This window comes from Anguilla anguilla, chromosome 4 (genome assembly GCF_013347855.1).
Source record: "Anguilla anguilla isolate fAngAng1 chromosome 4, fAngAng1.pri, whole genome shotgun sequence".
Classification (NCBI taxonomy): domain Eukaryota; kingdom Metazoa; phylum Chordata; class Actinopteri; order Anguilliformes; family Anguillidae; genus Anguilla; species Anguilla anguilla.
The window spans coordinates 18,280,189-18,296,130 of NC_049204.1; the positions used below are offsets into that span (position 1 = coordinate 18,280,189).

The 15,942-nt window shown below is 42.0% G+C and overlaps 1 protein-coding gene across 16 annotated transcripts in view; it reads right to left on the reverse strand.

The window, feature by feature from the left end:
• The window catches only part of ptprma (protein tyrosine phosphatase receptor type Ma), a 206,478-nt gene that overhangs the window by 76,439 nt on the left and 114,097 nt on the right, over positions 1–15,942 (reverse strand). For all 16 annotated transcript variants that reach the window (XM_035415359.1, XM_035415353.1, XM_035415358.1 and 13 more), the window contains exons 9-11: positions 15,353–15,462; positions 11,574–11,775; positions 11,197–11,299 (exon numbers count right to left, since the gene is read on the reverse strand). In XM_035415359.1, the coding sequence (XP_035271250.1) occupies positions 11,197–11,299; positions 11,574–11,775; positions 15,353–15,462 (415 nt within the window). The remainder of the gene's footprint in view (positions 1–11,196; positions 11,300–11,573; positions 11,776–15,352; positions 15,463–15,942) is intronic.

Here is a 15,942-nt window from a genome sequence, read left to right on the forward strand (position 1 = left end):
TAAACATAAATGATGGGTTCTCCCCAAGTAGGAATCACATATACATTGGAAATATTGATTCGATTAGAGAATCCACACTATACACACTGGTAAAAGAAATAATTGCGCAAAAAAAAAAAAAAAAAAAAATCCAATTTCAGGTTCACAATTATTTCAATTACGGCAAATGCCTGACCACAAAAAGTTTAGCTTTAACTAATGGTGGACTAAATAATAGTTTGAAAAAGGCCTTTCAGCAGAATTGCATTTTATTCAATAAATAAAACAAAAAAAAAATCCAAGTAGCTGCTTTCTGGCCAGCTGCAGTTCTGAAGATACAGGTTTAAGAAACATTTAATTAAATAAATCGCTCTCTGCGATACCCTCAGGATGTTGGTAAATGTCCTGAGGAATGGTAGAAAATAAGCATGCAGTCCACAACCTGGGCCTGCAATAAATTTATATTTGTTTATTTATTTTTGTGTAATTATGGAAAATCATACAACATTTTTTTTTTAGTTATTAATTCGATGTCCACGCTATCTCAGCGCATACTCAGCCAGAGATTTTCAAAAAGATTGACTATAATATCGATTCATTTTTTTTAATGACGTGAATTATGTGAATATGATTGCTTATTTTTTCCTTCAGGCAAGAAAGCAAGCGCCGCCGGCAAAGGAGCTCCCCAGCTGTCATGGTGAGGGCTCTGAATAGATTTAGCCCAGCCTCACTCCTCTCCACTCTCTGCCCCGGAACATCAGGGAAAAAAATCATCTGTAACTAGCTTGGGTTTGGATTTTTCCATCTCGCGCGGTGTTGTTCTTCTCTTTCTCGTTTAATTACGGGTTACGGTTCGATTTGGGAACTTCACTCTTGTAATTCCAACTCAGTTGTCATGTGACAGCTAATAAAATACATCAGTGGGCTCAGTCGGAGATCCACGGGTTTCTGGTTTTCATTCAGCAGACATATAATTGGAGCGACGTACATCATTTCCTTCTGGCACCTATTTTATGACATCTGTTGTAAGATTACTAAGACAGCTACTGTCGAGAGTGACCCTGATAACTTGGCATCAGTAGTGGCTGGTGCCTAAACCTTTACATATCAATGCAAGAGGGTATACTACACGCAAAAACATAAACATACAATACGTGTGTGGGTGTGTGTGTGTGTGTGTGAGTGATGGCGGGACACTGGTAGGGTTGTGCAGAGACGTCATTATCTGTATCTGTTCAACCAACAAAATTATCTGTCTGTGTATATGTATTCGGATAGAAGACCGGAAGTGGGCGTGGTATATTCCGGAAGTCATGTTAAATCGGGCAAATGTTGTATTTTCTAACCTAATATTCATTGGCAATGCAACTGTTGTGCCTTCAAAGCATCAAATTGATTTAATATTGGCATATAATTAATTATGAAATACATTTATATATAGCTTTCATCTCTCTCTCCCTCTTTTTATTTTTATTTTTAACTAAACTTTAACTAAACTAAACTAAGTTTTATGAACTGTCTGAACCCCCCGCCCCCCCCCCCCCCCCCCACCCCCCTTTAACTGGGGGACATTGACTGAAAAAAATCTTTTATAAATCCAAAGATTCCGTTTTGCATTGTAAATAGAAACTATTTACACTGAAGATATATAGAAAAATATCCTTCAGTTGAAGGGAATAATCTTAAATTCCACTGCGTACGCGTTTCTTGATGTGTTAACGTTACTGCAGTGTGCTAGGGAAACATGAATTACTACTTTACAACAGTAATTACATAACAGTAATACATGAACCTTTTTGCCTGTTTTATTTTATTTTTTCCCCCCTACTGAACTAAGTTTTGATAGACTGCAAACCATGTGATGTCCTCATATTTTCCCTTGGTGGCAACTGTTACCATGAAAATCTGGACTGGATTTTGTGTTTATTTGATAGCCAAGACCTATGGCTGATACATACAGCATGTTACATTAAGGTGACCAGATTTCTGAAATGAAAAGCGGGGACATTTCCAGTTCGGCAGTCAATATAGCATTAAAATATCCAATGTTCTATGTTTCTATGAAATAAAAAGGAGGACAATTCCGGTTTCATGTATTTTGACCATGGAACTGCTGTACTGTAATAAACTATGGTCTTGAAAACACGTTTGTGGTGATGGTGTGGATTCAGTTGACACTTGCTAGCTTCTGGCTGAGTTTTCCACAGCAGTTTTCTCTAAAACTAGCATGAGCAAGTAGTTAGAAGAAGAAGAACAGAGTGATACGAAGCTGCTATTGCGAACCCTCTGTTGGCCAAAACAAACACAACGCGATTGAGACGTCAACCGGCAGGCTCTGCTGCCCGGTCTTTCTTGCCACGTAAAATATTATTTCACTTTGTGGTCTGTTTTTAACGCACAGTTAAAAACGTGGACATTTCCGGGGACAGCTCCAGCTGGGGACAGGCCACCAAAAACGGGGGCTGTCCCCGGAAAATGGGGCCGTCTGGTCACTCTATGTTACATCTTAAACAGATGAATATTGACTGGAATACAACGTAAAACGTCAGTTTTTTTCAACATTTCGACTGGGGTTTTTTTAAATGGAGGAAATTAACACATACAGCTAAAAAGTAGAGGTTCCAAGCTTCATTTTGATGTAGGTTGTGGGGGTTTGAAAGAAATCCAGCTGCCACACCAGACTTTTGTCTTGCTAGCTCCCACACCTGACGCCTCTGCCTCCGCCTCCTCGATGCGAGAGTTTCCCTGAATGATAGCCGGGAACGGTCAGCTCTCAGGCCGCTGCCTGCTATACGGTGACTCGGTGGGGGTGACTACAGAATATAAGATCACTTTTCAATAATGTGTAGTAAATAAAACGACTAGTTAGTGAAATCATAGTCCTATGTTGCAAACAGAATGGCCATTTTTATCTTGTGGCCATCATCCACAATGATATGAATCGATTTGAAGAAACATAATGGCTGACGCGCAGAACTATTAAATATTTTGCAGCGCAGTGGCTCAAAGTTTGTTGGTGTGTGTGGGTGAGTTAGTGATACCAAAAATGACTCTATAGGCCTATGGTTACTTTTATATTTATTGATTTTTATAGATTTAATCAGCTGAAAGTAAAATATTCTTCTGTGGGAGTTTGGGCATATTATTTTACTGTTGTCAAGCAAAACTCTGGTTGGTAGTTCTATTCGGACCATCGTTATGCAAAAACTCTGGTTGGTAGTTCTATTTGCACCGTTCTATAAACAAAAACTTCTGGTCGTTAATTTGATGAAAACAATGATTCTATCAAGAAAAAATAGTTCCTTAATACCATACAATTAGTTTATACCATGTATACCATACATTTTTGTCATTACATTATTTAATAAAACTTCATGAAACCATAAGTCAATCAAATTAATCTCCCTAGCACTGTCTTGCTTTTTAAATGGTGTGGTCGCGCTGTGTAGACATAACGTCTTTCTAAGACCCTCTGAAACGGGTTTTGAATGCCAGCTAGCTTTATGATAGGTTTTCCGTCACTTGTCACCTAGCCAATGTTAAAATTCTTGGTTTTAGGTCAGAATGGTCTCACGGCATGCTTGTCTCGGCTAGCTAGCTAGCTAACTATTGAACTGTATTCAGAACAGCGGTTACTATAAACGCAATCATTCACAAACATACGGATGAAAATGCGTCCTGTAGCCGAGTTAAATGCGGAACGCCTATTCTACTGTCCACATAAGGGCCGATTCTGATTTGTGGGATGGTTGGCAACCGTAAATAAAGTTAGCAACAGTAACTATAAATGTGATTCAACGTTGCCATCAATTGTGAAATTGGACATTGACAAGGGGAGGGGATGTAACAACAATTCAAAAGCAAAAGAATAATGTTGCTGTTTAAACTGCTTTAGAATGCTGGATTTTGTAACGCACTGAACTGTTAAAAGGCCAAGGTTTCCGTTTACTGAGAAATAACTTGTTGCGAGGTAAAATAAAATAAAATAAAAAAAATATGTTAAAAAAAACCTGGACTGGAAGAAAAAAAACTGGACTGGATGAAAAAAAAACCTGGACTGGAAGAAAAAAAACTGGACTGGATGAAAAAAAACCTGGACTGGATGGAAAAAAATACGGAGCCCCCTATGGGTCATGGTGGGGATTTTTTTTTTTGAGCTACTTTTGCGTTCCCTCGCAACATTTGACATTCACGAAAGTTACACGCAGGCTACCTTTCCGTGCAACTCTGGTAATTCATCTTGCCATGGCTTTATGATTGGTTCGCCGTCACGAGGCAGCTGCTATGTGCCGGAGTTCCAGATACTCTCTCTCTCTCTGCCCGTGTAACGTTAGATAGAGGCTATGAGAACTCGACATGGAGCTGACTTTTTTCCCTGAATCCAAATAAAAGAGAACAAAAAAAATTCTTTATACTAAGATGTGTCAAAACCTCAAAAAACATACAGTAAATATATCCAGAGGATGTGTGAATTTGCTTCAGGAAACCCCCAGTCAAAATGCATGTTCCTGGCTGTCACTAACAAACCCTTGAAGCATTTTCTCTTTTGGTCTCTCTCACTTCATTGTCCTTAAACATGTTCAGGAATAACGTTAAGTATATTCATCACGGTTTCATTAACATACATTAGAAAGAAAGTTACTAACTTATGGTTAATGCATACCATCACCTGTAATTTCACTGTTGTTGTTATTACATGGATTTTTGTTCTTTTGCATAATCCTTCTAACCTTTTCATCCTGATGTTTACAGTCTTTTGAGCTGCTTACATCTTGTCACTTCATGCTGGGCTCACAATGCAAATCGCAAAGTGGTTTGACAGACCTGAGCACTGATGGGCTTAATTTAGACGGCTTGCTTTTTTTCCAACAAGAAAATAAACAGCTTTTTCCCCCAAACAGGTAGCTACGCAAAGCTTCAGTGCAACTTTCAACACTCAAATAGATATCTCCCCCTCCATATCACATTTCCCCCCCCAAAGGAGACACCCTTTCCCAGTTTAAACTAGATAAGCTTTCATGTCGATCGTCTCCCACTTGAATAATTAATCAACATGATCCATTTTCTTGTCAAATATATTCCAACCGTTGTTGACACTCACTCAAGTTTAAATTTTGCATGAGCTATCAGGTACTGATTTTTTCGCAACTTAGGAAGTCAACTTTGTCTACTTTATTTAGGAAATGGACTGATTGAATTGTTAAACTCTGAAGTGGTCCGAGCTGGTTTCAAAGATGGGCAAGTAACGTAGTGCCCAGTCGGTAACGTACTCAAACGTGACGGTGCATTCACAGAAAAGGCACTCCTTCCACACTTAACGGATTCCCTGAAACATTATGTATCTACTGGGAACTGTGTTTTCCAGTATGGAGGCTACTGTGAATGGGCACAATAATCGCAAAACACCCCTGTGCATTTTTATCTGTCATTACTGCGAGAACCTGTCTTTTTTTTTGTATTCTGATAAGACTATGACTTTCTATCCACGGAAATCAATGAGAGTTCTTAAAGAGTAAATTGGCGACATTAACTGCCTGCTATGTTTCTGCCGAGGGAAATAAGTTTTACAGGAATTCAAATGAGGCTGATGAATTCTCTTATCGGATAATTGGCTGACGGTGTTCCTATAGGACCTGGCTGACCCCCGGGTGGTGGGGTGGCGGGGCTGGGCTCTACAGTGAAACGTCTCGCGCATGACAGGAATACATCAGATCCCTTCCGCAGGGCGCTGAACCCTGCAGTGCCTCCCCTCTGCCTGAACGCGCAGGCGTTCAGCCCTTACTTTCCCGCACTTAATTCTGATTGGTCCACGACCGCAAGAACATTCCGCAAAAAAAATAATAATTAATTACAAAAACGCCTATGTACATGAATAAAAATGGGTGGAATTAATATGAAACCTTTTTTTGTGTCATCTAAAAATTATTCTTTTTTTTTTAAACATAATGGAGGGCACCACACTGAATCCGTTGTTTTAAATTCAAGGTGGAACTGAGCCATTTAAAAGAAGTGCAAACTTTGAAGAGATAAAAAAAAAAATCAGATAAGCTATTAAAAAGGGGGCAGCAGTAAGGGCCAACAAGCCCAACCCGTGTTCCTGTAGAATTCCTGCAACCTGAGCTGACACCAATTAGGCCTCCGCATGCAGAGCTGCCAGATAGATTTCAGAGGGGGGGGCGGGGGGGTGGGGGGAGGAGGAGGAGGGTCACGTGACACCAACCAATTACTGAGGTTTGACTTGGCATTGACTGAATTGTGACCTGAAACCCAGATTTATTTTTCATGCTCTCTGATAGGAGGAGGAGGAGGAGGAGGGGGGGGGGGGGGGAGGGGGAGACATGCACCTCCCCCGTCGTGGGCAGATGAGGAGGCCGTGAGAGGGGCATTTAAATCTCGTTTGTCTGTCTTTTAATGCTAATCGCTTCACCCCGGGGGCGTCAGCGCTATCAATCGACGGGACTGGGCGGTCCGGTTCCCCGGGGAACGCCGCGGTGGCCCGGTATCTGCCTGATTTAGTGCGGCTGTAAAGGCCCACGCCTCCTGACCCGCCGTCTCCGCACAGCTGCTCCCTGCTCCCGTTCGGCCCTTATTTATTCCGCCCTCCATAAAACAAACCTGGAGTACACAAATGAAAAGGAATGGAAGAGATTAAATTGTCAGCTGAATCTTAAAAATGTGCTGAGATCGTGGGAAGGCTTCTGGGCTGAAAGTGATCTAAACTGGAGGAGGGTGTGGACGCGAGGGGGAAAGGGAGGCGCTCGTCAGGTGGGGCGTAATATTTCCTAATAAGCGTGACATTGCAAAAAAAATTGCAATCCTGTATACGGCACAGCACTAACACTTATTTGGCATTTCTGCATTCCGTCGGGAGTGCGATGCCATTGGTGGTGACTGGTGGAGGGTGGGTGACTGAGGCTTAAGGTGCCCTTTTGGACTTAAGGTTATTTTTTTGTTTTTATTTTCCACCACACGCAGGTGAAACGTCCAGGAACCAGGACCAAGGACATCTTTGGAATCAGAATTCTCTGAAGCCTCCCATCACTCATTTAGCTTAACAAGGATGATACCCCTTTGAGCACAGTCAACCTGAAACGGGACGGCCCTTCGAGTGGTCACGAGGAGTCTGCTGGAAAACTTTAGGTCGAGATTTCTCTCTGTTTCAGTGTCGGAAAGACATACGGCGATAAGCTTTCCCTCCGCTTCAAAACGAATTCATTACCGGTTGCTGGAGTGTATACAGCAGCCACTGGGATTGGGACGGTATGGAGTCAAGCCAACAGGGACGGTCAGAGATTGAAGCTGTGGCCCAACGACCCGTTATTACATCCCCGTCTCTCTGCAGCTCCCGGCACTGCCGCCTGTAAGACGCCCGGGGTGTGAAGGGGTGCTTTTCTATATATGTCACCGAAAAACACCCTCAAACCCATACTGTTCTCCTCCTAGCAAGGTTATTCTTCACAGATCTACAAATCCAAGATCGCGCCACTCCGGAGAATAAAACAGAACGATCTCAAAGAGATGATCTTTGCCAGAACTGTAAAGGAGCACTCTTTTTCTTATTCTACCCCCCTCCACCCCAACCACCCACCCACCCACCAACCCCTCCATCTCCCCAACCACCCACTCCCCCATCCCCAAATAGATCTGTTGCTGGGAGTGGGCGATAACTCAGGGATAAAAAAAAAGTGCTTTGTTAATGGCTAGGATGATACTGGGGAGAGCTCCCCAAATCAGCTTTCTCCACAGATCTGTGTAAAAGCTCCTCTTGGCACAAGGTGCAGAAAGGGGGGGGGGGGGGGTGGTTCTGGCCATGATGGCGGATCCTTTCAAACAGTGGCGTAATGCAACGTGACTGACAGACGGATCACTAATCCCTTTAAAGGAACAGCATCCCCCCCGGTCAAAGTCATTGTCAAAAAAAAGCTAAGTTGTACTGCCAGGTTAGCCGTCAAATTATATTCTTCATTATGCAACATCTCTGAGTGATACAAATACATAAAGACAGTCACATTCACATTCAAAGCGGTGCAAATATAGCATTCGTTTTAAATTAAGGCGAAATATTTTTTTTTTGAATCCCTACACATTCTAATTTTAGAAAAAAAAAGTGCCTTTTCTCATGCTGATCCAATCTTTATGATGGTACTATTGTTCATTGTATCACAGCAAAACATCTGTTATTTCAAACTCAAATATCTGGAGCCACATTTCCCCGCAAATCCGATCAGTGTAGAACACGTGCGTTATTTCATTATGTCAAGCTTCATGCTACCGTAGCCAGGTTCTGCGGCACTCCAAATGTGGCGTGCATTTTGTTTAGCCGTTAAATACCAAGCAAGCAGCACACAAGGGCATTTCTGTCCCAATAAACAGCAGCAATATCAATTGAAATGGTACAAAGTACCATGCAATGGGAGTTAAACAGCCATAAAAGAATCAATATCATCTCAAATCGAGGCAGAAATTGACACGCGCAAAATATACTGCGGAAGCTGTTAAGCCCCTTTACCGCCATGTCCTAGTTTGCCGCTTACCTACAAACCCAGCGTGCGGTTAGTGGAGACAAGTCACCCCCCTCCATCAGAATTCATACATGCAGAAGCAGATTCTCAACCTTTTTGGTAATAAGGACGCCTTTGCCGCATTTCTTAACTGTCAGGCTGTCATACGTCGCTCGGGGGAAAGAAGCACACGTTCAAAAGCTCAGAATTTCATCTGAATTCTCTTCAAATTTATCCTTTTTTACAGTGTTTTCACTTTCTCTCTCTCACTGTCTTTGTAAGTGTGCCATCTCTACCCCATTTAACACTGAGAGGTAGATTTTTTTGCCATTTTGTGCCATTTTAGTCTGATAGATAAAAATCCAATATTCATACTGTATGTGTCCCGCTTCTAAGCATTCTTATGAACTTTTTTTTTTAACAAAAAAAGTTGAAACTGTATTTTTAACTTCCTTGAGCTGATAGTGTCAGTAACTTTTCATCAAACAAGAGTGCAACAAATGTAGTCTAAATGTGGCACTACATCACTTAAGACCAAAATAATCTTGGAAGACACACATTAATGTACAAATATGAAGCTTATTTAAAAAAAAAAAAAAAAAACTTTAAAAAAAAAAAGAAACTTGATGTTTGGGTCCTTTTCCACAAAATGGCTGACTACATTAAAGGCTACATGATGATCCTACTGTGCCTAGAACCACACAGGACATTTTAGTTCATTATGCCCAACACCACTGAAAAGACCAACCGAAACATACCTCTCATGTTCTGAGACAGAACACCATGACATCATTGTTATTCCAATAGATACTGCACTAATAGTTTAATTTGCTGGTTCTGTTGAAAAATATTTTCTTGTGAAATGTAATACGATTACACAGTTCTTATATAAATAGTGTGAAGTGCCAGAGCTAATATCTTAAAAGCCAAATCATCCCCCCCTTTAATCTGCAACAGAGAGTGTCTCCAAACAACATACAGAAAAATACCCTTACATGCCAATTAATGACGGCTCTCATTAATGCCAGGGTGTTAATTGTGATTAAGACCACAATCACCCTGCTGAAAGCCTGACAGCATGCATCAACATCGTTGAATTGTACCTGCACCATATTAAAGTAGATCTGACAGTTTCAAACAAAGCAATCAACCCCACAGCATCACCTGAAAACACGTTTCGGCACATCAGATGTGTCACAAATGACTGAAAGCGTTCTGGACATTCGACGCCTTGCGAATTTCACGGCCTCTTACGCTTCCTGCTCGGGGGCAGAACGGGACAAAGGACAGGAAGAGGACAATCCCTTGTTGTTATATTTTGGTAATTATGCAAAGCGGAGCCGAGCCTCGATGCTCGTCTTTTGTCATCCCGTTATGCCTTTCATTAAGAGAGGGCCAGATAAGAGCGGACTCCATGAATGCCATTAAATTCTTCATGACAAATCAAAAGCGCAAAAGCATGCACTGGTTTATTCCTTTAAATACGGACGGGGAACTATTTTTCTTTCCCTTGGCTAAACCGAGCTCCTGTCGCTGGGGGGTGGGGTAAGAGAAGGGAAACCTAACACACAGACCGGGCAGGTGCGGGCACAGCCAACGTTTATCAGCGCCACTCAAAATAAATATTTAGTTTTTTCCCCACTTCTGGCCATCGGACTGTTTATCCGTCTCTTTCTGTGGGGCTGGTGCGGCTGCCTGCAGCATGCACGGCTCGTCTGGAGAGGCTGGGCCGCCACTGAATCATTAATACCGTTAATCACTTATTTCTGTTCGCCGGCTCCTGCGAGCGCACGGGGCTCTATGAATGATTAAAAAAGCGGTGGGCTTGCGATCACTTAACTGTCACTTTAATGCAGTGGGGGGCGGGGGGGTACTGCTCGGAGCCCGGGGAACGCTGGGACCTCCGACGGCGCGCCAATAATAAGGTAACGGCCCCGTTACGGTGTCTCCCGCCCATGTTTTATGCATTCAGCACAGACCCGAAAAGACAGCCGTCACTTACCGGCGACAAATAAAACATGCACAATTTAAACAGTTTTTGAGAACATTTCTCAGGAACGGTAAATCAATAATTAATAAAACTGCTTTGGAGGTGGGGGCTGCCAGTACAGCGACCATTTGGAATAAGCTTGATTCGAAATCAATTAATCCTCCGCCCAATAAAGCCCTTTATACTTATACTCAAAGCCCTGTATTTTTTAATTTGCAGCGGAGGTGTGGTATGTTTCCACGAGTGACCGTGTGACCTTCAAACACCCGTTCGCGCGGCAGAGATTTTGTTAAATGTCGAGAATGCCATGCGGTACGGCCACTACTGCTCATGGCGAGTGCCCTGAAATGGGATAGGACGAGACCCCGTTTCGAGCTCCGGCTTTGTTCTCGCCTTCAAAGGCCAAGTCCCTCTCTGCTCGGTTCAAATGAGCAAACAACAAACTGGAGGAAAGTGGCAGAAAACAAACAATGGATCAAAACGTTCACGATTCTCAACTGCTATCCAAAGCAATTAGAATTAATGGAGGCGGTGCTTCAGATGTGGCTGCCATTGGTGTCCAGATAAGACGGCAGTGCGTGCGTGCGTGCGTGTGCATGCATGCATGCGTGTGTGTGTGTGTGTGTGTGTGTGTTTGTGTGTGTGAGTGTGAGTGGTGTGTGATGTGTGTGTGCGCGCACAAGGGCAGCGGGGGGACAGAGTGTTGTCAGCTGTGAAATCCCCTACCTGACAGGTGCCCCTCGGCTCTGCGCTGGCTTGAGGAGGACTGTCACCGTGCTGTCTGTCTGATTCAGGGGGGTCTCCTGATCATAGCCGGGCATGTGGGGGGCTGCGAAGGGAAGCGGAGCAAGTGATTCTCCACACCCGCCTGCTTTATATGGCAAGGGCCCGCCCCACAGTCCATGACTCTCAGATACTCACAGCACAAAATCAAAACAAGGTATCAAGCAAACAACCTTAAATACAATCGAGCTTGTGCTGCACACAGCACACTGTAATTCCACACACAGTACATTAAACACCTAAATGTAAAATAAATCTACATGTGCGCAGTGTGCGTCAAACACTAGTAAAGTTAGTGGTTCTCGCCATGTTGTCCTCACCGGAGATCTTGGTGGTGAACTGGGTGATGACCGGAGGCCCGTAGCCTTTGACGGTGCTGGCCCTGATGGTGAAGGAGTACGTGCTGCCGGGGTAAAGGCCCACGAACGTGTGCGAGGTCTCGTTGCTGTGCTTGAAAACTTTCCCGCTTTGGTTGGAGAGGTTGAAAACTGGGTCGAAAGAGCTGACTGCCTTGTAGGAGATCTGCCGGGCAAAGACACTCGATTAACTGCATGAACTAACCGATGAGTAATTTTGCAACCTGAGGCAGTAGAGAAAAAAAAATCAGTACAAAAAGGCCAACAGAATAGTTGAGCTCCAACTACAAGAAAGGCATAAAGATTTTCTCAGTTATGCGTGAAAGCTAGCTTGCCAGAAATGGTGGCCCCCAAACAGTCTGGGCTCTGAGCCAATCAGATCAGAGCAGAAAAGACTGCAGGTGAGCTTCTTTTAATACCACAGAGAGACTAGCAGAGCTGCCATTGTTAAGAGTGAGCTCTTTTTGTTGTTTCATTTGATTCTTTTCCCACTTCACTTCAACGCAAGATTGGAGGCAGGGAATTCTGAAAAGGAAAAGCACTGAAGCGGCAATGTGTTTTCTCCTCCTTAATATAACTTTATCAGCCTTCTAGAAAGCTTAATTTGAATAAATCATTCTGCTCATAATGGAAAGCCTCCTTTATTATTCCATTCTGATTCCAATTAAAAAATACAAAGGGAGTTTGAGTGTGACACAATTTGTGTCTATCAGGTGTAAAATGCTCACGGCCTTCTTCATTAGTCTTCATCTGAGCAATGCATCCTGAAATTTCAAAATACAAAATCATAACATTTCTAGAGTGGGCTAGAAGTAAATGGAGTCTGCAGTACTTGGTACATTTGGTCATGTTTTCATCATTACCAAGACATGGAGCACAAAGGTTCTGGCTGACAATAGACCTTCCTCTACACCATTTAATCTACTGCAAATATGACTGAAAGGAAAAGGATGCTGTCCATAACACACTTCAGCACCAAAATACGGACACTTTATTGGAAAACATTCATTCCTTATAATGGAAAGTAAACAACATAGATATATGTCTGTGTATTATATATAGCATTGCTAGAACTGAGAAGACCTCATACAATTAAATATAGCACTGGGAAGTTCACATATGCAATTGTAAAGCACCACACGTTTGGTAACAAAAGTGAATGGCACACAAAAACTGCGCAGACAGTCTGAAATCAGAGAAATTCTAATGAATATATTCAAACTCAAGACGTTTCAGAAGGGGATGGTGCTTCAAAGAATAAAGCATGTTTCAGAATAGCATTAATATGTTAAAAACTAATGGTGAGAATAAATCTTTAATGGTCTAATGAGGCAGAAAACCTTTGATTCGTCCATTCTTTAAAAGACAGCTTATCACACTTCCGGAACAAAGTTAAAAGGGACACGATGACAGAATGTAATTTTATAATGTGACTGTGTGACAGCTTAATTGGCGAATTTTTATAAATTAGGTTCTGGTACAATGATTCTTTTGACTGTGTGAAGTTCTGACATTGTATTGTGGGGAGTTCTGAAATGTACGTCAAATAGAAATCAAATGCTCCAACAGACAGAGACGCTTGATTTTCAATGCAAAACGTTGAGATTAGAAGTCAAGGATCTGGCTGAAATACTTTAGCTAATCAGTTTATTGTAGTGACACCATTAAGGAAGTCTTCTAAATGTGAATGTGGAAATATTTTTATCAGATATAAGAAGAAAAAAGATGAAATGGACTGAAACATTGTTTTCGAAAGCAAATAAAGAAATAAATGAGCATGGTCAGAGGAAAAGGAACAGCTGAAACCAGTTTTTTTTTATATCGGAGTCTGCCACAGCTTTAAGCATTTTTCTTTCACACTGGTGATTCCTGAAACTACTGTGGGTCTGCAGAGTACTCATCTGATTGTATTTTACCACAATACGATTAGAAACCAGTGGATACATTTACATAGAAAATCTTTCAGAAGACTCATTAAATGTCATTGGAGAAACCAACTCGGTCAGATTAAGTTCATTTTCGAGAGATGCCATGTCACCACGATCCTCTAGAATTAATGAAAGTTGCCATTCAGACTTTTTATGATGGTATTTACATGCATCAGCAGGACTGTGAATCTGCATGGTCAAATCAGGAGAAAATATATATTTTTCATTATTTCATGCAGACTGAAAGTATTTGCTAACTCAGACACAATTGAAGTACAGATGCCTGGGGTCCTGCTGAAACTGAAAAATGCACATCCGTTAGACTCATCACAGCTGTGTTATGAATGTAATTAGACTGCCAAAACAACAGCTTTCTAAAAACTCTTAGCTGTTTACATTGTGTGTCTTACAATCGGGATCACTATCAACATCAAGCAAGCACACTGCATTCAAGTTTTTATCTGGCATGGAACCTTCTGGAATGTTTCACCTCACAGTGTTTTACCGAGGATGAACATGCACTAAACAGAAAGTACATTCCGTGAGGAAGTCAAAGAAAGAATGGGTGGATGTTGATTACAGAGAAACTGAAAGAAGTTGACTAAGGAACGTGCTAGAAAGAGTATGCGTGCTAGACTGAGATTAATCCAGGGATGGTTCTTGTTCCATCATAAAATACACTGCATGAGCGACATGACACTGCAAGGAGAGTGATGGTCTTGTGACAAGCAGGCAGCTCCTGACTACCCAGCTCAACCTAAACTGCTTCCAGCTCTGTTAACAAACTTGTCAGTTCATCTGTCAAACAACATGCGATTAATTGTACACAAGTACGTACCGCTGTTTTTGTTTCGAGCCGCTAAGCAGGCCCTGGGAGGTACGTTTCTACTTTGTTTATCCGTAGAATGTAAGACTCAATTCTGATTAACGCGCACCTATTTGCAGCAGTGAAAACCAAATCAAATCTAATGCATTTCATAATAAAGAGGTTGCAGAGGTGTAACGGCATGCAGTGGCTGGCAAAATATTGGGCACCCCAGGTCAAACCGCGTGTTTTGTGAAAAGAAGTGAAAACAAGATATATTTCTGCAATTTGTAATGCTCAGTTACTATTTATTTGCCGAATTTAACAAGAAAAAAAATAAAACAGGAAGTGCTTTAATATGCAAAAAACTTCAGGTGCCAAAAGTTTTGCACATCACTGTACATGCTACATGGGTTAATTCCTGACTGGGCTGATATAAAGTAATGCACGGTTGATTTCGTAATAGGGTGAAGCACATTTTCCAGGCATGCCTTCGGCATACTCGTACCCTTGGAAAGCAAGGTCGACATCAATCGTTACCTTAATGGTCCTGAGTGATCACCTTCATCGCACGTTAAGGCCATGTACTGTATTTCCTGCATAGAGGGGGTTGTTCCTCAAGATGACATCCACAGAGCTCAAGTAATTTCCCATTGGTTTGAGGAACATGTCACCCAGTCACCAACATGCTATGGCCTTCTCAGTCGCCCAATCGAGCATTTATGGGATATTATGGAATGACACCTGAGACAGATCTTTCCAATTCCATCAACTAAGCAGGAGGCGATTGACTTTCTTGCGGGAAAGTGTTACTGTATATTCTTCACACAGAATTCCAGACTCTAGCCACACATGACGGCCCAGCACCAAAACAAGTGACCTTACTTAGGTGATGCCATTTTGTGTTCACAAACTGTGTCTTACTACCTATTAAAGACAAGCCCACTGGTATTGACCGGAATGTTTGCCCCTGGAAACGAAGTTACGGTGTGTTACCAACCGTGACTTACCTCATACAACGTGATTATGCCGTAGGTCTGTGCTGGTTCCCGCCACTTGAGGGCGATCTTTTCTTCGTAGGTGCTTCCCTGAATGGATTCCAGAGGCACCGCCCCTGGCACTAATGGAATTTAAAAAAAACAAATGTCAGGCAACACCTCCTGTTGTTGCAGCTACAGAGGAAGTGATTAACATGACTTCCTGGAAGCTGAAAAAAATATAGTTATACACAAAGACAGCCGACTTTTGAATCATAACAAAGGCATACCAGATAGTAAGGCAAATGCACTCATTTTTAACAAAACAGCAGCCATTGTGAATAAAAAAAAAAAAACTGAATTAACTAATTCATCTAATGTGGGTTTATTTTATTCTGTGATAAAAGCAGATTCTTGGGCAGGCTGGTCAAAGACTTTTTACTGATGCAGCATCAAAGGATTCCTTTCTTCTCTTCTCTCGCTGTCAAAATACACACTCATTCTCACTTGTGTAGAACTTTCAACATTTCCAGTAAGTTTTGTCAACACTGCCAGCTTTTCAGTTACTTTTACAGCTCAGTGATAGTCAATTAATATGTGACACTGTTTGCCTCCATTTTTTA